The sequence below is a fragment of the Cornus florida genome, unplaced genomic scaffold, assembly GCF_030987335.1.
Source record: "Cornus florida cultivar Cherokee Brave unplaced genomic scaffold, ASM3098733v1 CherokeeBrave_3.0.0_Hap2_Chr06, whole genome shotgun sequence".
In the NCBI taxonomy this organism is placed as follows: domain Eukaryota; kingdom Viridiplantae; phylum Streptophyta; class Magnoliopsida; order Cornales; family Cornaceae; genus Cornus; species Cornus florida.
Genome location: NW_026775576.1, coordinates 47,818,985 through 47,843,772, shown reverse-complemented (window position 1 = coordinate 47,843,772; position 24,788 = coordinate 47,818,985). Strand labels below are relative to the sequence as shown.

Below are 24,788 nucleotides of genomic sequence, written 5' to 3'. Positions count from 1 at the left end.
AATTATTTTTTTCACTTTTTTTTTGTTCTTTTTCGAACAGTCTGAATTAGTAAAAAATATTTTTTTTCATAATTGATAATGATTAAGAGTTGTTATATATATACATAACTATTTGTTGATAGAAGTGTTGGTTGAAAACTAGGTTAGCGTTGGGATTCTTGGTCAAATATTTGAAACTCATTATCGTCAATCTCTCACCTCGATTTGTTTCATAACTCGAAGTGTATTCATGTACCTAATATCATAGTCCTCTATGTATGTTCAAACTAGAGCCAAGACTCTAACTTTACGACGCTCACTTTTTTTTTTGTACAAGCAGAAACTATTGTTTTGCCTCTATAAGAATATGTGTTGGTTTTTATATTGATAAAGTATTGTTAGAAGTAAAAGCAATATAAGGATTTAAACAAATAACTTTGTATGAACCTTCTTTTATCTTCTACTTTTTTGGCCCATACACTCGTGACATACAAAATTCGGTTTATTAAAAAGTTTATTTTTCTCAATTTCAAAATAATAATAATAATAAGGAGAAATAAATAATAAATAATAAAAATTAAACTAACATAAGGAGAAAACAAATATTTGAATTCACGTAGGACAAGTGATATATATATATATTATTTTATTTCATATTTCACTATTTCCTTACCAAAATAAATAAATAATTAAGTATAAATAATATTTATTTAACATAAATTTATTTATTTATTTATTTATTGTACTATTTGGATTTATAAGGGTATTTTTGGTAAGTAAAATAATTTTCATTTTCTTTTCACGCTATCCAAACTAACAAAATAAATTTTTTCCAAAATTTTCTTCAAAAATTTTCTTCCAAGTGCTGGATTGTAGTTCGCACCCCTTCCAAGCGTTTGTTTTATTTTTGTTTATTTCTTGTTTTGTTTTTAAGTATGTATTTTTAGTGTTGAGGAGACACCACCTATTAATGAAATGATTTTCTGATTTTTATTTATTTAATTTTTCTTACAATGATTTTAATGTTTATGATTCTTGCTTCGACTTAATATCATGTATTCTTGATAGTTTGATTAATTCTATATCTAATTGATCAAAGCTTGATTTCTAAACTCTTGATAATGAATTTATTTGATCTTGTATTTTTCATTGGATTGGATACATTTGATGCTTAGAAAATAATTCTTTGATCATGTGTCTTTCATGTTTTGGATACATATGATTCTTATGAATTTATTCTTTTAAGTGAAATAAAATCTACTTTTGAATTATGAAGCAATCGGAGTGACACTTGAATTGTTTCTCTTATCTGAGAGTTAGTAAATGAGAATTAGGAAATTATGGATTTAATGGTGGTGGACTTCGATACTTTATTTATTTATTTTATATTTATTAATGTTTATTTTTATTTAGTTTAATTTCAAAATCTATTCTTTAACCACTTTGATTAACTAGTTTAGATTTAAATTAATTTGGATTCAGAGTAATTTTTCATCATCGCATTTCCTTGGGTTCGACCCTGCTTATTACTGTACATTTTTAATAAAGTAATTGTAGGAAAATAAATAATTTTTGTACGGAATGTATTCACAATGACAATATCTAAATACAAGCCCATCATATATAGTCCCTAGAGGAATGATTTCGATACAATATGGTATTTTTGACATATAGAAAACATGAATATTTCTTACTAAAATGGTCATGTATATTTGGAATTTTAAAATAAGTCTAGTACCATTGGAAAGCTTCTTTCAGACTGTCACGTTGGACACAAGAATGACCTAATTTAGAATTAAAACGAATAAATTATGGCCATTTTAATTTAGAAGGTCAAAACTGTGCTGTGAACAGTAAACTCAACCAGTTCATGGGCAGTAGCGCATTTACAAACCAAAAGAAAGGCAATGGAACAGGTTCTGAGGTACTGAACCGATTCAACCTGGGGCATAACACTAGAAAATGTCTAAATATGGCCCATTTTTAAGGGTCAAAGCCTATAACCTCACCTAATATGCTGCTTGTATGCCCTCCAAGAAATCTCTTTGACTCGTCCGTCATCCCTTAGGACTCATATGCCCTTTAGGACACCTCTAAGTACTTGTTATGTTCAAGCATCTCTAGCTTAAAATGTCTAAATATGGCCCATTTTTAAGGGTCAAAGCCTATAACCTCACCTAATATGCTGCTTGTATGCCCTCCAAGAAATCTCTTTGACTCGTCCGTCATCCCTTAGGACTCATATGCCCTTTAGGACACCTCTAAGTACTTGTTATGTTCAAGCATCTCTAGCTTAAAATGTCTAAATATGGCCCATTTTTAAGGGTCAAAGCCTATAACCTCACCTAATATGCTGCTTGTATGCCCTCCAAGAAATCTCTTTGACTCGTCCGTCATCCCTTAGGACTCATATGCCCTTTAGGACACCTCTAAGTACTCGTTATGCTCAAGCATCTCTAGTTTTTCTAATCCATGAACCCAAACCACATTCACCCAATTCTTTGGTAAGTTTACCAGTCTCCGAGGTATCTATTATTATTTTATTATAATATCTTGTTTTGACTGTATCACACTGTTTATCATTTAATAACCCCCAAAATCTTCCACCTTACATTCAAATCTAATTTCAAATTAAGGAATTCCAAAGATATTTAGAACTAGATAAATATTAGCAACTCGATATATCCACTTTTATTTCTAAGTTTGTCTATGCATTGGCTCATGTTCATGGTTTAAATAGATCGATTTTGTTAGAAAATGTTGGTTATGACAATAAATCTAGCTTACTAATAGTAAAATGTTTAATTAGTCAAATGTATCGACAAAATCATTTGTTTATTCCCACTAATGATTCTAACCAAAATAAATTTCTTTGACAAAACAAGAATTAGCATTTTCAAATGATCGTAAAATCTTAGAACTTACAATCATCAATTCATTCAATATTTTCTTTTCTAGATGACTTCTTTTTACATTTATTTATGTGTTAGATACATGAATACTATATTCCATCCATCTAGAAATCTTGATTCTAGAGGACTCCTTTTTACAATATTTCCTTTTTTAGAGGACACCTTTTTACATTTAAATTATGTGTTAGATATTGGAATACCATATTCCATCCATCTAGAAATCTTAGTAAAAGATGCCTCTCCTTTGCATTTATTATGGTTCTTTCTACAAGAGTATCATAATTGGAATAATTTGATTATTCCAAATAAACCCGATACCTCTTTTTCAAAAGCACGCTTCGCCTAACTAGGATACTATGAAAACCTAAGCAATCCATAGGTTTGGTCTCACCACCTCACACCTTTCACCATTTTTTAAACTGTCATAAACGAACTACGTTCAACCTTATTCTCACTAAGGATGGCAATGGGACGGTTTGGGGCGGATTTTCCATTCCTCATCCCCGCCCCCACCACACTTGCCCCGCCCTCGCCCCATCACCCGCCCCATAACCGATTATATTTTTAATTAAACACAATCATAACACATATACACATATATATACATATATATATATATGGAAGTATTAAGTGTAGGGTTTCCAATATATAGAGAGAGAGAGAAAGAGTGAAAGTTAATTTAGTAAATATATTAACATGATAGGATAAATTAATAATTTAAAATATTAAACCAGGCGGTTATGGGGCGGGTATTGGGCAAGGATCTTAGTCCCCAACCCCCACTCCGCAACCGGCTGATTTTTTTTTTTAACCCTCATTCCCATCCCATTTAAGTAAACGATTTTTTAAACCCATTTTAAATAGGACGGGGCGGACAGTTCCCCACCGAATTGAGAATTTTTGCCACCCCTAATTCTCACCACGACATGCATGAATGAGATACGCGGGCAACTCAAGTAGGTCCTGGTCAGCAACATGAAAGGTAAAGTAAGTAGTTGTACTTGGCATGTGTGTTGAGCTGCCTAACACTTTTCCCAAGACCCATTAATTTGGTTCACACTAACTGGTTGAGTGTCAAATTAAGGCCCACATCCCAACCTCGTAAGCGTCATTCTGATCTACTCTGTACCTCCCTTGGCTAACCCAGCACATTAAAACTTAATGTTAGGTGGTGATTCCAAACACATAGTACATTGGCCCTACCATCACAATCTATCCATGAGCCATGGCCCCTCCCCCGGCTGCATTTACGTTCACGATTTCACCTTGAGGGCATAAAAATCACGGGTGCAATAGGAAGCAACAACAAGAAAGGTGTAAAGGGGAGACATTCAACACATTACAAAACAAAAATGAAAGATCATCAGTGCAAATTATGAGAACTCAGACAACCTACCACCTGAAACTAGACAGTTCTGAAACAGACATTAGCTAGTGTACGCGATTTCAGACAGCAAATATAGACATTTCGCCTGGAGGGGGGATTGGGGGGAGACCAAGAAGCAACATTTCAAGTGAGCAAAAGCCATTTTGTAATGGATATATTGTCCATATATGATGGGATATATAATGCCAAATCACGCAAACAAACCTGGCTTGCTTATTTCAGGAAGCAACACTATGATCCTCCTGATAGTCTCATTTCCATTCTTAATATGTAAAGCATGTGCTTTAACAGGTTTTAACAGTCTAAAATTTAAGCATAGACACCCGAAAGATGCTAACATTAACCGAAACTAAGCTGAGGAAAATATCGGTCCCCATCACTATTTATCCCTGAAAGACCTTCACATAGCTGAGGAACTGAAAAAGCTCTTCTCCTTCAAGCTTTCAACTGTTTCCTTGATGCTTTCCTCAAAAGGAATGAAGTCAATGCCCAAGCCTGTTTTGGCTCTCTCCTTGGACACCTGGTATGTTGGTACAAAGGGATTCTCATCCGCACACCTGCAAAAGTATCCAAAAAAATAAGCAGATGAATGATATTCGAACATATATATTGAGATTGATCATATTACTAACAAGGATAAGGACGTAAGGTTCGAGACTGTGATTAGTCAATTGTGCAAAGAGAAGTACTAAAGATTAGGCATCTCTTCCCCTCCCAACACCTCTGGACTAACATTGGGCAGTGATATGAAATTTAAGACAGTTTCACTTTCAATTATGAAAGTATATTCAAAAAGCATCTCGAAGACATTCATTGAACTTCAAAAATCATAATAGCATCAATATTAGAAGCAATATCTTAAAACGTGCTTAAAACTTCTAAATATAATATCTTAAAACCAGAAGCAAAAAACTTCCCAGTAAAGGATCACAGCTCACGTTTGAAGTACCAATTGGTGACAAGTTAACCCTGTGAACTTCATTATTAATAAAGTGTAATCCTATGATTTTCATGTTATAGCATCATCTTTCTTTTCCCCGTTCCTTCCTCTCTAACTAAAACTTTTTCTTGATCTAGTGAAAACTGAAACTAAAGGACCAGCATTTGGTGAATGAATTATGCCATCCTCCATGCAAGTCTTTGTGTTTGTGAGTACCCATGTTTGATCAAAATTTGGAGGATAGGCATGTAGCTATTTTCCTTCTCAAATGCCAAGACGGCTTATGTATGTCAGGACCTCAACTTTAAACATGCATACATGAACACAAAAAAATCATTTTAAGTTCGAAAGTGATCTTGATTTTAATAGCATCAATATTAGAAGCAAGAACACAAAAAAATCATTTTAAGTTCGAAAGTAATCTTGATTTTGTAGAATTTAAAGTTCTTAGATAAGCAAAAAATCTCAGTTAATGTTAAATAAGAAAACTAAAAAACTATGAACCATATATTTCAAAAGAATCTAACAGCAAAGCGCACCAATAAGTTGCTACGGGAACTACTCACATTCTACATAAAATTCAGAGAAACTTTTTACGACCCCTACTACAAATGAAGTTAGGAAATTGAGTCATGTGTTGTTATATTCCTCATCAAAACATGATTGTAATTGTGTCATAGAGCTGTTCAGTTGATCAAAAAACTTTAGAGAAGGCAAAGAAGATGCATACTCAATCACTTGAATAGGTTACAGGTATTGAACATAGATTGACCTTATGGAATTTAATTGGCAAATCCACTGATTCTGCAATTTGGAAAGCTATTTTGTCAGTATGAGACTGTATGTTGCAACATCTAAAATTTCAAGTGAATAATGGTTCTACTTTTTCCCCATCTCAAATATCAAATGTCAAAACCTCAACTTTCAAACATGTATACATGAATTAATACACAAAAAAAATCATTTGAAGCTCGAAAGTAATCTTGATTATGTGAATTTAATATTCTTAGATGAGCAAAAAATCTCAGTTAACGTTAACTAGGAAAAACTAAAAACTATGAACCCATATATTGCAAAAGAATCTAACAACAAAGAGCACCAATAAGTTATTATGGGAACTAACCACGTTCTACATTAAATTCAGAAAAACATTTTAAGATCCCAACTATAAATGAAGCTATTAGAAAATTAAGTCATGTGACCAATGAACCAGTGGCCCAGTACCAAGCTCCTACTTCCCAAAGGAAAGTCAGGGTTTCAAGTCTCGTGAATTGCTTTAACTTCCAAAAAAAAAAAGTCAAAATTAAGTCATGTAATGGCATATTCCTCATCAAAACATGATTGTAATTGTGTCATAGTGTCGTTGGGTCCAAAGATGATGATGCATATTCAATCACTTGAATAGGTTACAAGTATTAAACATAGATTGACCTTACGATACACTCCTACAAATTAGTTTCATGCATTTACAACATTCAGGGTTTATAATGCATGTTTTTTGAAAAATGAAGTCTAAATATTTTTCTAGGTGTTAAAAAACATCAACTATCAACCGAACTAAGTATTCATTGATCGACGTCGGTGATGGATCGATCCAAGTATAGAAACCAGTTAGGAAAATTATTTCCAAAACAGTATTTTTAGAAGGTCTTAACTACCAAAAATATCTTGGACTCTTTCCTTGTCTATAAATATGAGTTTATGTTAGAGTAAACATAATTCTCGAAATCTCAACCGATGATTCAACAGAACGAAGAGATGATGAACTATCAATAGAGAAGCAGGCTCGAATGCACTGAACGCTGTAAACCTAGTAGTTGATCACTTGGAGTTCTTCGAGGGCATAAAGATTTGGTATTAGCTGTGTCTAGAGATCAACTAGGAGTTCGAGGGTACTGAATTGTGACCTAGGTTATACATTTCTTTTTCTTCAGTGGATTGTTCTTAGCCTTGTGAGGCTCCGTAGATTTTTTCCTTTCATTAGATAATAGATATCCGTAAGATTTCACAAGACCTATTCGACCCCCCTCTAGGTCTAATAGATCAGGATGATCGTGTGCTTTTCATATTTAATTATTACTGTACTGGTGGAATCACTCTTCAATTGGTATCAGTCCATAATAATTGTAAAATCATCAGAAGCTACAAACTTCTGCACATATTTTTGGCATTGATATTGTTGCAGTTCAATTCCCAGAAGACCAATTACAGTCATAAATCTTATTTTTAAGAATGATAAGTTACCATTTCTATCAACAGAATAAAAAACAAACTTATAGGAATAAAAATGCAAGCAATACACAGGAATATATCTCATACAAAGAAGGAAGCAATACAGCTAATGCTCTATTTTGACATAAAAGCTAATGCAGAAATCAGTTTTAAATTATGTTAGCATTAAGTGAGAAAAATCAACCAAGCTACCGAAACAATAACAATCTGTGAAACAAAAGAAATTATGATATGTTAGCAAGTGGTAAGGCGTCAAAAACTCCTCGTCTTGAAAACTGTCCGGGAGAAGAAAGGTTGGAGACTCAAGTTCCTTAACAGTGCACCAAAAGAAGAAGAAGAAGAAGAAGAATGAAAAAGATAAAGAATGCTAAACTTATAATGGGTACAAATTGCCGGATTTTTAGAAGAGTTAATATGGCTTCCAAATTCAAGTATTATGTAGGTCTTCCCAATTTTTCATGCAGAACAAACCTTTTACCTTGGTTTAAATAATAAAAAGGTCAAAGAGAAGAAAAATAAGTTAGAACTACAACAGCAACCAAACTACAAAGCATATCAGCTAACGGAAGTATCTCAAGTTAACCCTACTGTCAGTGTAAAATGCATTTGTTTTTATTAATCCTCACAAAAAATATAATTTTCTCGTTTTGGAAATACGACTGAATATTAAAATCTGGTCTTCCTTGAAAGTTGAAACTTGCATCATCTTGAAACTTGCATCATCATATCATGTTACTTTGGCTACTCAAAGATGTACGATACCACCAAAATACCATAAGAACATGAAATTTTCACTTAGCTTCTTACCTTGTTGACTAAATTATATCCGTCTCAAATGCCATAAATCACATATAAAGATGCAACAAATCTGAAGATTATAAAAGGAAAAAATAAATAAATAAACCCTGAGCACCGGTAATATAATAGTTCGAGCAATAGATTCAGCTATTTGGGTAAAGAGATTTATGCAGACTGCAACATGCATATAGAGCCTCAACTTCTGAAGAACCGTACAACTTGTAAATAAAACTAAATAAATAAATAAATACTAATCGAAGAACTTACTTTTCTGGAAGTTGAAGAGCAGGAAAAAGCTCACGTAGTATCTTCACGATTTCTGAATTGTGTAGAACTCTCTCAACCAAACAATATCTTCCATTGGCGGAAGGAACCTCAAATGCTTGAATATGTGCAATGGCAACATCCTTAACGTTAACCCATCCCATAGCATTATTTAAATAAGTTTGTGATCCTACATTAATAAAGATATGAATAAACAGCCCATATATTCCATAAACAAAGAAATTTTAACATAGTAAGTTGAATATTCTAAGAAATTTAGATGTAAATTTTTTACTATTTCAAATATAGATTGCCATGTAACCAAGTGCCTCAAGTTCCATTGTCAAATATTTCCAACGGAAGCAAATATAAATTAATCTACAATTTGTGTTAAAAATAAATTTAGATTTTGAAACTAGGGGAAAGGTGAGGAGTGGCATAAAGCATTATGAGGAAATGGTCCAGTCAACATAAAGATTCCAATTCATGTAGATTTCTGCATGATAGGCAAAATCATTTAGGAAAGACAGTTTTTAAAATTTTAGTTACTATTTTACATATTTTTCTTCCAAGATATTCATTGAGTTGAAACAAAACAAATATCAGTGTTTATGTAGAAGAATAGATGATAAATAGTAAACTGCTAGACAAAGAACACTTGCCATTTATTAGGTTTAAAATATCAGCTGCACTTGTGTTTAATGTTGGCTGTAACAAAGGACCAATAACCATTGCCGGATTTATTGCAACCATGTCAATACCCCTCTCTTTCACAAATTTCCAGGCAGCATCTTCAGCCAAAGTCTTTGAAAGCACATACCAAAGCTGGTGGAAGCAACAAGAATAAAGGTGTAAAGAGAGACATTCAACACTTTAGAAAACAAAAATGAAATATTATCAGCGCCGTGTGGTTAGGAGGCTGCCCTTTCTCTCTCTCTACATACACACATATATATCTAATGAGGGAAAATTTGTCATTTAAGTTTGCTGATATTTTGAATTAAAATGGACTTTCAAAATGGGGATAAATTTGTTATTTTGCACATTTTTAACGGTTAAAGTGACGGAAAAGTCATCTGAGTGATGGTAATTTTCGAAAAAAGTTTCCGTGTGAGATTTGTCCAAACCTCAGGAGATGCCAATGAAATTAACCCTAAATACTAATCCTGACCAAAGATGATTATCAAAGATAAAAAGATAACTACTAGGATTTAATACTGTCCTTCAAATAAAGAAAGACAAAATATCACCCTAACTTCTGACTGACCTCATCTCGATCCCCATTCAGAAGAGTTCATGCTTCTTAGTCTAGGGATGAACATAGGGAATGGACTATGAGTAAAATTATGTGCTCTTACTGGATTAGTCTCTGGAAGGGGACTGGTTTTGAGGGAAATTACATGCTCTTACTAAGTTGATCTCTGGAAGGGGACTGGTTTTGAGGGAAATTACATGCTCTTGCTAAGTTGATCTCTGGAAGGGGATTAAGAATGGCTTGAGGTAATTTTCAAGTATGTTGCGTTTGTGGTTCAAAATGGTTGTAGGATGAGGTTCTAGCATGAAACCTGGAACGAGAAAGAGATCCTGCACGGGTACCCTAGTGTATAGGGAGCGAATGATGTTTTGGGATGGAATCCGAACAAAAGTGGCTGATTTAAATGAGATCTCGCTATAAAGCATTGTCTTGTTCAAGTACCTTCTAAGGTATCCTTTTTTTTTTTTTTTTTTTTTGCATGGCCATTGCTTCAGAGGCTACCTTAACTAGGGACAACGAAAAAGTTATTCCCATTGATATTGCATGTCCAAAAAAACTGCACATAATCCAAATCATCTCCTTTCACTATGAGCAGGCATGGGCCATTTGGTGCATGTTGTATTCTTCTCTCTTTGCCTTCCTGGGTTGTAATGGTCATGCCTCAGTCTGTGGAAGATCTTTTTGGGTGTAGCTCCCCTACGTCTCATTTGGTGTTCATGGAAGGAGCAAATGTGCATGCTGCTGAAGATTGTACACCTGTCCTTTCATAGATTAATTCATCTAGATACTTCCCAAAGTTCTGTTGTCTTAGGACTGTAAAATAAGGTTAAGTTGGTTGCTGCTGTATAATTTCACGAGTATACTTCAAGTGTACACAGGTTATATCTCCTCCGCTTCCCTGTCTATGTTACGATATTTACTTATTGAAAATTCAGAATATATATATATATATAAAACAGTAACCTAATTATCTCAGAGCCAGAAAATAAGAATTCTGATAATCTAATAAAAGGGGAAAAGAAACAATAATTCTCTTATTTTGCCAAAAAATTCTACTCTTATACTATGCAATTTTTAACATCGCTATTTTGTTTATATGGATTACAAGAACAAGGTTGACAACAACGTTGACAACCACATAAAATTATTCATTGGAGTTGCTGTCAGTTGTAAAATTATAGAATGTTCAGAGAATTGTTCTGTTAAAACATAAAAATTACTTTCATTTTGAAACCAATGCAATCCACTTAAGAATTAGACAATAGGAAACACTGTACTATTGTTTGATTTGGATCTAGGAGAAAAGCTATAATGAGGTTGACCTCATTACAATAGTCATGAGTTCTCTGCTTTTTGACCATGATAATGAAACAAATGTCAAAACACACACCAGATAAAAGAGGATACAGTCAAAATTCATAAAAAATCTAAGTTAAAATAGATCACACATGCTCCGGTCAAACTTTTATCTTCTCTATCATTTGACCAAATTTGACAAAAATCAGACATCATCTTTGACCTACTTGTATGATTTTGCTTTAAGGTATTTTAATATGGGCAACATGATGATGTTGCTCCAGCATTGTTTCCGTGCTCAAAATGTGACAATCTAAAGTGGAACTCATGACAACAATTGACCTCATAATAGACTTGCTCTTTGATATAGAAGGTATGTGGACAAAAGTTGTATCAAGTAATTGTTCTTGTTAAAATGGCACCATTATGATGATACAAAAGTATAAGAGACTGTGTTTTGACATGCATAATCCGATTTGCGTCATGAAAAAAATAGAGAAGAAAGAAAAAGAAAATAATGGGTACACACCTTTGATTCCTTACAAACCTCAGGATCAGAAAACCAAGTCTCATCAACCACCACATCAGGAGTCCGAGGCCTCCTATTGAATGCAACTGCAGCAATAGAAGACGTCAAAATAACTCTTTTAACAGATTGGGCTCTTGCACAGGACCCGAGGACATTAAGCGTTCCCTTTAATGCAGGATCAATTAGTTCTGCCTGTAATGGAGAGAGAGGGGTTGAGAATTAGTACTACCTTAATTATTTTTTAGAGTAAATTACACTAACCTCCCCTAAGGTTTGGAAAAATTACACACATGTAGAGCGTTTGGCCTTTATTACTTTAACCTCCCCTGAAATTTGGTGCTTGTGCTCAACGACTCCCCTTGCTGTTAATAAAAATTCAAAAAATGACTAAGTTGACCTTTCCTTGTGCTAAAAGACCTCTATTACGTTATAATTAGACATGAAATGACAAAAATACCATGAAATGCCATTTTTTTTTTTTTTTTTATAGGTAAAATGTATTAAAAAGCGTTCAAACTATACAAAGACAAAACGGAACCTATGAACTCAAAGAGCCCATGAAGTCAACAATCTCCTCAAGAGAAGAGTAGTCTTTCCCATGAAATGCCATTGAAATGCAAAGTATCAATTTTCATTCCAATTTCATATTATTACATTTAAAATATATATATATATATATATATATATATATATATATATATATATATATATATATATATATATATATTGTTAATGACATTTGATTAGGTTTCTTTTTATGGTTTGATTAGGTTTCCTTTTTTTTACAAAAAAAAAAAAAAAAAAAAAAGAAAAAGAAAAAAAGAGGTAGGGTAAGATAGTGTTGTTTACAAGAAGGGAAAAAGGGTAATAGAGTCTTTTTGTTTGACATTTTTTTTATTTATTAAATTAGATAAGTATATGAAATACATTTAGTTTGCCCAAACCTCAGGGGAGGTCGGTGTAATTTACCCAAATTTTTATTATGAAGGTGATAAGGAGACAATTATTGAAGAAGAACAGATTGAATAATACCAACAAAGTTCATATAACATTTTAATGATCACTCTTGTCAATATTATGATCAATACCTTTTCATATGTCACACGAGAATGTGCCCACTAGCAAAGAAGACTATGAAGAGATTAGAGCAGCACACTATTCTTTTTGACAATCCTAAATGTGTAAGTCTAAATTTGTCGGTCAAAAGAGAACAATAAGAAATACTTTAAAGAATGACAAGGAGCATTGCCTAAATGGAAGAACATATAAATATCAATCCCAAAAGTCGTAGGTTTTAAAATGAAGGCTGTGTTCAAAGACATTGTCTATAGTTCTTGTTAGCAAATATGATAGCCACGATTTATGGAATAATTTACCGTATTAGCCGAGATTTGATTATGCAATAGAATATGCCATAGAATATGCTGTGATTTGATTTAGATTTGATTTGATTTAATTTCCTTTCTTGTAATATGAGCATGTGCTCTTTTTATCTATAAATACTAGAGTTGTAAATGAGTGATTATCTCATTCGAGCTTTTACATAATTCTCTCCTTTCTCTTCTTTTTATATTGCTACTTGGTATCAGAGTCAGGGTGGTCCGATTGCAATGAGGGCATTGCAAGTTCGGCACCACTCATTCGGGAATGGCTTAAGGTAACCTCACCTATCTGGGAAGTGTCGGGTAGGCAAGGTAGTCCGACCTCAATGAGGGCGTTGCGAGTTTGGCAACACAATAGTCTGAGGAGACATAGTTGTTTCTTTTGATGGTCTAAGGAGATAATGTTGATTCTTCCATCTACATTGTTTAAACACACGTATAAAGGGAAATGGTATGAGGAAACATTGTTGGTTGTTTACGGTTTGAGGAGACATGATTGGTTGTTTATGGACTGAGGAGACATTGTTAATTGTTTATGGTCTGAGGAGACATTTTTGATTTGTTGATCGGCACTTCATCTTTAGAGAAAATCATCGCTAGTCAGATTTGCACTCCATTTGGTACAAGCTCTTAGCAGCTTGCAGGCATTCTTCCAAAGGGTGTCCACAAGATTGTGTTAGCAGATATGATAGCCACGATCTATGAAATGACTTACCATATTAGCCGAGATTTGATTATTGTTAGCATATATGATAGCCACGATTTACGGAATGACTTATCATATTAGCAGAGATTTGATTATGCAATAGAATATGCTTTAGAATATGATTTGATTAGATTTTGATTTGATTTAGTTTCCTTTCTTGTAATATAAGGATGTGCTCTTTTTATCTATAAATACTAGAGTTATGAATGAGTGATTCATCTCATTTTAGCCTTTACATAATTCTCTCCATTTTCAACGACTTGTGGGGAAGCTTATCTATTTATCCATGACTCGACTTGCTTATGCTTTGAGTGTCGTGAGTCAATTCATGTACTCTCCTCGTACCCCTCACCTTGATGCAGCTATTCAGATCATTCACTACTTAAAAGGGAGTTCGAGCCGTGGTATTTTGTTTGCTAATCATGGTCGCTTACGTGTTGAGGCTTAGACAAATGCTGATAATGCAGGATCAGTTTTCGATAAGAGGTCAACTTCGGATTATTGTACCATTATTGGTGATAAATTTGTTACTTGGTGCAGTAAGAAGCAGGATGTTGTCTATCGATCTAGTGCAGAGGCAAAAGTATAGGGCTATGGTTCTTAGGGTATGTGAGTTGCTATGGCTTAAAACCTTGATGACGGATTTGTGCCTTCCAGCATTGCTTCCATTCTACTGCGACAACAAGTCTGCCATTAGCATAGCAACAAATCCTGTTTAGCATGACAAGACTAAGCATATAGAGGTGGACTGTCACTTCATTCGAGAGAAGATTATCTCTGGTCAAATTTGTACTCTATTTGTCACAAGCTCTCAGCAGCTTGTAGGCATTCTTACAAAGGGCGTCAGCAAGATTGTGTTTGAGAATGCATTGTCCAAGTTGGGTGTTTCAGATATCCACGCACCAACTTGAGGGGGAGTGTTAGCATATATGATAACAACGATTTATGGAATGACTTACCATATTAGCAGAGATTTGATTTTGTTATAGAATGTGCTTTAGAATATGCTGTGATTTGATTTAGTTTCCTTTCTTGTAATATGAGCATGTGCTCTTTTTATCTGTAAATACTAGAACTGTGAATGAGTTATATTCATCTCATTCTAGCCTTTACACAATTCTCTCCATTTTCTTCTATATTATATTTTTACTATTATGCTATAGAATATCCCATAGAATATGCTATGATTTTATTTAGATTTTATTTTATTTCCTTTCTTGTAATATAAGCATATGCTCTTTTTATCTACAAATACTAGAGCTGTGAATGAGTGATTATCTCATTCAAGCCTTTACACAATTCTCTCATTTCTCTTCTTTTTATATTGGTATTGTTCCCAATTAGTCTTCACAAGTAGGATATAGTTTCCAGTCAAGCAACCACGACTTGGAAAAGAATATAAATAACTTCGTAGAAAGAAAGGAAAGTGGTGAGTTGGGGGTGGGGTTGGGAGGTCGGTTGGGGTTGAATCCAAAGTGGAGGTGGATGAAGTAATGCACCACCACCACCTCCTCTCTATTAATCCACGACATAAGATGCTACAGGGTTGTTCAAATTCCAGACCAGGTCATCTCTTTCCCCCATTTATCTTCATAATCATTTGACTCCCAGTCTAGCCCTGAAAAGTCTGACACCACCTGTCTAGCTATCACCAATTCAAAGATGAAACCACTGTGGTATTTGCTAGGATTCAAATCTAACCAGAGATAATACCTAGGAATGTTGGAACTTTTTCAGAACCAACTAATCAGTTATTCATGAGCTTAAATTAGGGTTCTTGTGCTCAAGTTTTTAGTCTATAGACCAAAGTGAACAACTTCTGGGTACTTATTTCCGTATCGAATTAGAAACTGGCCACAGCCTGATCTAAAGGCAAATAGGAAAGGATTATGAAGGATTGCTTCTGGAAGAAGGGGTTCCTCTTGAAAGCTGCCTCAAATTCTACCAACATATATAGAAGATTATTACCCAATGTGATCCCCCATTAATCAAGGGTACTGGGAGGGATGGAACAAATACAGACATAACCGTTCGCAATATTTTTAAAAAAAAAAGGTTGCTCTCACTATTCAAACCCGAAATATCACGCTTGACAGCCCGAGCATATTACCAGTGCAACCAAGCAATGACCCCTAAATATTTCCTACCTATTCACCTGATCACAATGTCAATCAAAGAGCACCAGAGAAATACAAGAAAAATTGACAGTTACTGTGAGATGGAAGAGCCTTTGTAACCAAAGGACAGTGGATGTTTTGATACCATTCAAACTTGTATGATTTACACCTTAATAATGTAAAGGAGATTGAATTCCAGGCTTACTGACTCATGCAGAAGTTGGTGGCAAAGGCCATTATGAACAACAATTATAGACTTATCCAACTTTCATCATCACCATCATCCATGCATATATCCCATATGAATTATCTTTCTCCATTCTTTCTATAACAAGCCATGCCACCTATTATATTTAATTTTTTAAATCTTTTTATTACAGACTTTATCCAACTTTCCCAGTTAAAGCTTAGGAATACATAACATTGTTTAAGCATTGACGCTGCTGGTATCAGGGTGGAGGTGGTTTTGGCCAAGCTTAGACTGTGATTTATTTATGCAGTTGCTGATGAAGCAAATAACTTTGACATTTTGTATCTGTCTCACTTTTCTCTATAATCAGACAAAAGTTTCCAATCAGTAGTTACTATTCGTTATACTGTAACAACTTACAGATCCTACTTTTAAAGGAAAACTTTACAAAATTATTGTTGCATCATTTTTGGGGTTTCTTGCACCATTTCATCAAATAATGCCAACTTAAGCATACTTGAAAGACAAACAACCATTTAAACAAAAATGGAAGACAAAGAACCTCTGGATCTGTGACTCCACGGTAAAAAGGAGATGCTGTATGGAAAACCCCTTGACACCCATCAACCATAGCGTCAAAGGAACCTTCTTCCAGTAGGTTTGCTTTGAATATTTGAAGCCTCTCCTTAGCTCCATCAAGAGCACGTAAATGGTCTGTCTTCTTTGGATCATCTGCAAGGGTATACAGATTGGACTCGATAAATAATGTGTTAAAATCAGCAGCCAGTCTGGTACAGTTGATGCCAGAGAGCTGAACATAATATATACAACATTCCATAGCCTATCTTAGAGAAAAATGAGAATGTAAAAGCAAGGCCATCTGCTTGGATCGTCTTTTAAGGCGAGGACAGTTTGCTATACTGTGCTGGAGTAGTTTGAGGAGATTGTCAAGATGAAAGAAAGATTGTTTATCAAGGGAGTAGCCTAAAATTTACTAGAGTCCACTGTCTAGCAATCCAACATATTTCATTCCAATCATTACCATTGTGTTAACAGTAGCAAAGGGATTACAGAAGCTTCACAGGGATTTCCTATGGTGATGATAGCGGGAAAGTTTGAATGTCATTTGCATACTGAGACATAGTGTGTTTCTCTTTAGTCTTACATGAAGGACACTTTAGGTTTACAAAGCTCAATGTATTCAACTTTCATTACGGAAATAATTATGGAGAAATGCAGAAGAGGACGATATGTTAAGTGTGGTGGAATTGAATATGGACTGAGAGGGTTGCTAGATACCAAATGACGTTAAGAGTTCTTACAGGGTGGACTTTGGAAACAATATTCAGAGAAGGCAAGCTGACTTCTCAAAGTTTGAAATGCTTCTAGCATGACATTTGCTTCTAGCCTTAATGATTGAAATTTCTAAATCATGGTAAGCGTGAGTACTAATTGAATCAAGTCTTCTTGGTGAGCAGAGCAGCCAACCATTGGTTGCCAGGAGAGAAACTTTCAACAGTAAGTTTGCTGCAAGCCATTCAGGATTTCATTCTTTAAAGGCTACAACTTACAAGTCTACCCCTATAAGCTTTTATTGAGGTATTCCTTCATCAATGCCCAGTGGATGTATATGCACAGCATATATAATTTAACTCTATTATTCCAAATTAATAGCAATTGCTTAGTTAGAGAGACCTACCCTCTCCCTCATTACTAGCCAAAAACTAAGGCTCTGTCCTTCAAAATCTGTAATGGGGTTTCTCACGCTATGAGATAAAATATTACCATTCACACATATTTCACACTATTGTAGAGTTCAAGCTGGCTGTATGTGATTCATGATGTTGTAATTGAGATTTTAGCTCCCTAATTTCGGCTTTGAGCTCGTTTGAACATATTTCCTTTCACACATACTGACATACTTCATGTTGCAATTGTTTCAAACATTTGGTGAGGAACATGTTGCCCGTGTGAAGGATAATGTCAACAAACTCTGCGAATCTGCTTTGGGCCGCTCTAAGTTGAGTGGTAAGAAAAGGTTCGTCATCTTCATCTTCATGTTCCCCTAAGAGCCATGGGTTCTAAGGTGCTGTGGTTTGGATTGAGAGATGTGGATGGAAAGTCCGGAGACATGGGCAAAAGCTATTGTTAGAACGTAGGAAGGGAGGTGTCATGAGTGGTCAATGCAGAGGAGTGGGGTTGTGGGGACAGAGGGGCATGGAGGGCGAAGGATCGACTATGGAAGGCGGGCTGAAGGGAGCAAGAAGGAGGAAGGAGAAATTATCAAATGGTCTCAGGACCATTGGTCCCAACCAATCTGTAATTGACACGGAAGTAAAAAAAATAATAAAATAAAATTTGTAGATTTACTTACATGCCAGCTAATAATTAGTCCTGAAACCATCTAATAATTTCTCGAAGAAAAAGGAAGAGGAGATATTATTACATGGTTATCGGACATGCAAGAAAAAAGTTGACTGACTCGTTTAATTGCGCGTTGAAGTGATTTGTCAGGACCATGTAAAAATTTCTCGAGATGGAAGGGTAAGGAAGGAAGGTGGGGGTGGTCATTTTGTGCTGATGCACTGTTGATAAAGAAGAAGAAAAAGAAACTTGATGGAGAAGGAGTGCTGTCGATCGGTGGAAAAGCAAAGGAAAAGGTGGCCGGAGGAAAGTGGATAGTGGCATCATCCTTGAAGCTTCGAGAGGGCTGTGTTGTTCATTTGTGTCTCTTCCAAGGTTAATCTCCCATGGACCAAGTTTAATTTATTCTCTAAAATAGTAATATTACTATTTTTTATATTAAAGAAAAAAAAAAATTCAAGACAAGAATGTTATATTAGAAGTTCGAGGTGCGAGCTGAGCTACGAAGGCGTTCACTATTAAAGAAAAACATTTGAATAACTTTCTTATGATTTTAGAAACACTTATCATTCAGGATTTGGATCCTCTGCTGTAATGGGTAAATGTTGTCCCCCTGCGGTAGTGGTGTTAGGCATTGAATGTTATACATTTTAGCCCCTTTACTCGCACGTTTTATTATCTTAATAGTAGTTTATTTGTGATTTTACATTATTTTATTGTTTTTATTTATTTCAGGGCTTTAATTGTAAAATTTGTCAAGACTAGTGATTCTGAGCTTTAAAAGATGACATTCCGTGGGACCGAACAATGTTGAAGATCCAAGTCTAATTATACTTAGAAAATAGTCCAAAAAAAGCCACAAGTTGATGAGAATGGAAAGAAGAAGAAAAGGAAAAATCCTTCTCCAAAAAGGAAAACTTTCGCCACAGTTGGTAACTTGAACCCATTTTGGTAATCTGACTGTATCTCTGTCCTCAAGTGTCAAAACAGCTAAATTCCCGCATAGGTTGAAAGGAAATTCGAAGAGCTATAATTTTGTATTTCACGAGGATTCCCTAAAACAGCTGTTTACCTTGTCAAAATTGGGCTGGAAGTCTGTACGAATTTTGGAGTCCTTATTTGACAGAATTTCTATGTATGTCTTCTATATAGGAAAGGAAACTTTAGGGCTAATCTTTTATTATTTAAAGGGAATCATCTACAGCATTGACTCATCATACAGAGGAGGTTGAGGCTGAGATCAGAGACGAGCATTCAGAAGAAAGAAGAGATCGATCCTAAAAAACTTTCCTCTGCCTCCATTTCTCCCCTCACAGTTCCACACTTCCCTCTCTCTCTCTCTCTCTCCTTCCTCTCTCACCACCCATATACGTCTTCCTTCTCTCTCACCATTGTCGGCGGGCAGCGGTGGCGGTAGAGGGTTGTGATGCCTATGCTTTATTGAATCTCACTGTTGTTTTCACTAGCAAAGAATTGAATTCGGATGAATTCGGTGTTACTGAAGAACACATCGATTTCTAACTTTTTGAGATTTATAGAATAATCAAGGTATGTAGTATTCACAGTTGTGCAATAGTGGAGAGGAGGTTTGGTATCTCTATCGCCGGTCTCAAACACTGCCGGTTAGATAAGTCTCAAACACTGCCGGTTAGATAAGGTGGTGATAGATCTGTAATTTGGGGATGTAAATTCAAATAGTAAGCACCATAGAGATAGATGCATAAATGTTCATTAGAGATATCAAGCAGATTGGAAATCGAAGAGTACAGGTATAGAACACTCTCACACCTATTACCCATCCGGTTACCCACAAGCTAGCTAAAATCTCGTTGTTGCCTTGCTTATCTGTCTGCTTTTTTGATTTGATCAAAAATCAAACCCAACAAAACTCAAAAGATATCACTGGTGTTGGTGGATTCATACTACAAATTGTTGTTAATCAATTCTTATTCTTATATATTTTTAGTTTTTTTTTTTAATTTTGAATTTTGATAAGAATATTTTGAAAAAAAAAATTCATTCAATTCTACTTTTAGGATGGTCCAGCCAAACATTGGAATGAAAATAAGCATTCCATTCCTTATCATTCCATGTTTGAAACCAAACAATGGAATAAGAATGACCATTCCATTCTTTTTCCATTCTCATTCCATTCCCACTTATATTCTCATTCCATTCCAGCCCATTCCAGCACACCAAACTAGCCCTTACATCTTCTTCTCACCACCTTTATTCTTCAACTCAATGCCTTAATTAGTTCAAGATTTAGATTGAAGTGTGTTGAGTTGAGGAATAAATGTAGTGAAAACAAGATTTTATGGCGTTGAGGTAAAGAATAAATGTGGTGAGAACGAAATTTAGGGTGTTGAGTTAAAGAATAAATTTGATGGGAATAATATTTAGGGTAAATTGCACTCACACCCCCTGAGGTTTGGGTCAACGCCACTTAGCGGACGGTCAATGCACTAGTTTACATTGACACTCCCTGAGGTTTCAAAAGTCATATATACCCTGAAACTGTTAATTGATAAAAATAACCCTAACCCTAACCCTAACCCTAACCCTGACCCTCATACCCACCATCGCCACTCTCTGTCGCAACCACAGACCGCTACACCCACCGCCACACCCATCGCCGCAACCACCGCCCCACTGCCGCAACCACACCGACAATGCCGCACTCTGCCGCAACCACAGACCGCAGCACCCACCACCTCAACCACAGACCCACCGCCACAACCACACCCACAATGTCACACACACACTCTGCCACAACCACAAACCCACCGTCAAACAATCACACCCACAACGCCACACCCACCACCACATCAAACACAACACACCCACTGCCACAACCACCGCACACGGCCACCACCACACAACACTTCAGATCAGGGAGCTCCTCAATCCGACCTCAAATCAAATGTGTAAAGCGTGCGTAAAGGACAGTGGTGGTCGGGTGGTGGCGGCGATGGTGAGTGATTCTCTAGCCGACGTCCCTAACAGCGAGCCGTCTTAAGGAATCGCCGATTCGCTCCCCAATCTGAAGCGTCAACGCATCGACGACGTCTTGATCACCACTGTCGTCGAAGAGTATGTGTGTGTGTGGGTGGTTGTGTACGGTCTCGTCGCTTTCGCAGACGAATTTTGCCTCTAATTGGCGAGCGGTGGTGGTGGTGGTGCTTCTTATGAGAGAGACAGAAAGGGCATGCTGGTGGTGGTGGTGTTTCTGATGAGAGAGACAGAGAGGGTATGGTGGTGGGTGGTGTTTAGGAGGAGAGAGACAGAGAGGGTATGGTGTGGTGGGTTAAAGAGAGAGGAGGTATGGTGGGTTAGAGAGAAGGTTATTTTGGTCTTTAAATTTTAGTTTACAGGATTATATTTGTAATTTACAATTTTTTTTGTATTTGTTGACTAAGTCAAAGGTTAAAATGGTCATTTTTTTGGGTTAAGGGGGTGTTTGTGATAACTTTTGAAACCTCAGTGGGTGTCCATGTAAACTAGCACGTTAACCATCCGCTGAGTGGTGTTGACCCAAACCTCAGGGAGTGTGAGTGCAATTTAACCTAATATTTAAGGGCGTTCAGTAAATAATAAATGTGCAGAGAAACAAGATTTAAAAATGTTGAGTTGAATAATAAATGTGATGAGAACAATATTTAAATGTGTTGAGTTAAAAATATATATATATTTCGAACTTTGTTCAAATTAAAGATTTTAGTAGGTGCAAATGTATTGAAAGGTGGGTTTAGTGGTCGTGAAACTAGTTGTAAGTGCGGCGGTGAAATCCAAGTTAAGTTTGTTTAAAAAAATTGAAATTCAAATTGATTTTATTATGTCCAACATGAATTCATAGTATATGTGTAATTTTTTTTTTAAATCTCTATATTTATATGTTTCAATATTTTTCACCACAGTAGATTTTTTTTTTTTTTTTTATCAACTTTGTGAAAAAGTTAAAAAAAAAAAAAAAAAAAAAAAAAAAAAAAAAAAAAAAAATTGATATCGATCCAATATTTATATGTATTTTAAGATTGAGATATAACTTTTATTTTTTATCAAAATTTTATTCCTTGTTCTGGGATTAAAAAATTAGTGATGGTGTTCTTAGAAAATTAGTAACCTTTTATTATTATTTTTTCTTATTAAAAAAAAAAAAATTTAAGAAGGAGCAGCGCTGTCCCTTTTTTTTTGGGAAAATTATATTTTGGTGACCAAAATTAAACATAATTGCTTTACAGTGATCTTAAAGTCAAGAAAAGATGCCTAGTGACCAATGTTGAAACTTAATTGATATTAAGTGACCATTTAAGGATAATTTGGTCAAGAACACTTAAAGGTTTGATAAACATTTTAAAGATAAATTTTAAATGACAAAATTGCCATCCAATACAAATAATAACTCACTGAATTCATCCTCTTACTCTCTTTCTCTCTCCTACTCTCTCTCTCTCTCTTCTTCCAACGTTTTCTTTTTTCCTTTTTAGTTTCTAATTTACCAATTTAAAAAATTAGGGTTTATCTATGAACATTATCTCTTTTCCACCCTTCTCTCTTTTCCAAGGCTCTCCACCATGATAGCACAAAGCCCAAGCAATCTCAATAACAACTGATATGACAACTTCATATTTTGCAAACCATAGATATGCATACTTTTGAAACACTCATTAACCGTTGGCTAAATTCATTCTGAAATTAATCAATAATGGTTATTATTTCTTAAACTATAACTCAGCAGCATTAAAAAATTCCTAAAATTACAATCTTACATCCTAAGTAAGAACTCTCTCACAAATCAACTTGTAAAGTATAATAACTATGTGTTAAAAAATTCTTAAATATTGTAATTTTGTATTAAAAAATTCTTAAAAATTACAATTTTTTTTTTTCTTAAGGAAAATCTCTCAAACAAATCAACTTGTAAAGTATAATAACTATATCTATAATTTTCTGGTCCTGCCTCTTAGATTCTTGAAAAAAATGATGTAGAACATCCGTCCTCGTTCTCTCCCATCTTGGTCTTCTCTTCAGAGTCCCACCCCAATAATGTGTTGTCTCTTTTTTAGTCAATTTAAGTAAATGTTTATTTAACTTAATGTGGAGGGTAAATTTGTCCACTTACATAATAATATATTATAAGAAGGTTATTTAGGTAATAAACCACCAAATGGTCACTTATTAGTAATTAAGTTTTAGGTTTGGTGACTATTCATCTTTTCTTGACTTTATGGTCACTTTACACCAATTATGTTTAATTTTGGTCACCAAAATATAATTTTCCCTTTTTTTTTTTTTCCCTTCTTCTTTGGAGCTCTCCCTGGTATCTCTCTGTGTGCATATATATATATATATATATATATATATATATATATATACATCTATAACGGACAACATTAAATATAATATAATATAATATTAACGTATCAGAGCAACTTAACTGAAGAAAAAAAAAATTGTTAACTGAGTAAAAGCACGTCGGTTCCGGGTACAACTTGTACCCGGTACCACAGAGGATCCCAGTCCATTCATTAAATAGTTAAAATTTACACACACAAAATAATTAATTAATTAATTAATTAATTTTAAAAAATTATTTTTTTGCAAAAAGAAATATATAAATTTACATTAATTATAAAAAAAATTCTGGTAAATTGAGACTGGATAATTACGAATTAATTGATTATGTGTGTAGCTTAAAAACCCTATACCAAGCAAAAATAATTGCATGCCAAGATCGTAAATTGACCGTTCTTCGATTTTCTTCCAACTAATATAATTGAAATTTGACAGAATCATAATGGAAACTGTATGATGAACAAACGATATATATAACTCACATTGTATGATTGGTGGCAGATAAATACAACAATGAAAGAGATAGAGAGAAAACTGACTGAGATCGCGAACAGAGGCTCTGACAATGTAACCACGTTGGAGTAAGAGCTTGACGAGCCATGAAGCTATGTACCCAGACGCTCCCGTCACGCACACCGTCTTCCCCGCACCACTCATTCTCTCTCACTAGATACTCCCTACTCAGTGATTCTCTATCTCTAAGATATATATATATATATATATATATATGAACACGCAGACCAATAATATATAGTTGCTGTCGAACCAATAATGATACACTCGGTAGTTGTTGTCCGCTGATCTTACCTACCACCCATCCATATCTATAAACTCCAACCATATCTATAAACTCACGTGCATAGTGCACATGAAATGAAATTGTAATAAAAATAAAAAATCAAATTAAATTGACCTCTGTTCCGATTTTAGCAAATTTCACTCCAGCCAATAGATCTAAATTCCGAAAATGACTTTAAGTAGTATGAAAAGTTAATAATATTTTAATATTTTTAATTATATATTATAAGGTAAAATACAAAAAATAAATAAATAAATAAAAAAATAAATATATATATATATAT

At 34.6% G+C, this 24,788-nt stretch overlaps 1 protein-coding gene and 1 pseudogene across 1 annotated transcript; one reads left to right on the top strand and one right to left on the bottom strand.

The window, feature by feature from the left end:
- The first annotated feature begins 1,849 nt into the window (after nucleotides 1-1,849).
- Nucleotides 1,850-3,237, top strand: LOC132314052 (maturase K-like; annotated as a pseudogene).
- Nucleotides 3,238-4,399: 1,162 nt separating this feature from the next.
- Nucleotides 4,400-24,480, bottom strand: LOC132311447 (phenylacetaldehyde reductase-like). Its single transcript, XM_059809352.1, has 6 exons — nucleotides 24,246-24,480; nucleotides 16,550-16,719; nucleotides 11,593-11,784; nucleotides 9,175-9,337; nucleotides 8,516-8,702; nucleotides 4,400-4,835 (listed from the first exon to the last, which is right to left on the bottom strand). The coding sequence occupies exons 1-6, from the start codon at nucleotides 24,361-24,363 to the stop codon at nucleotides 4,679-4,681; spliced, it is 987 nt and encodes a 328-aa protein (XP_059665335.1). The 5' UTR covers nucleotides 24,364-24,480; the 3' UTR covers nucleotides 4,400-4,678.
- Nucleotides 24,481-24,788: the final 308 nt, after the last annotated feature.

Bases quoted from the DNA above. Each gene is read 5' to 3' on its own strand.
- LOC132311447 (XM_059809352.1), bottom strand. From the start codon at position 24,363: ATGAGTGGTGCGGGGAAGACGGTGTGCGTGACGGGAGCGTCTGGGTAC. The intron at 16,720-24,245 runs GTCAGTTTTCTC...ATACCCTTGCAG, and splicing joins AGCCTCTGTTCGCGATCTCA to ATGATCCAAAGAAGACAGAC. The intron at 9,338-11,592 runs GTGTGTACCCAT...TGCTTCCACCAG, and splicing joins AGGTTTGTAAGGAATCAAAG to CTTTGGTATGTGCTTTCAAA.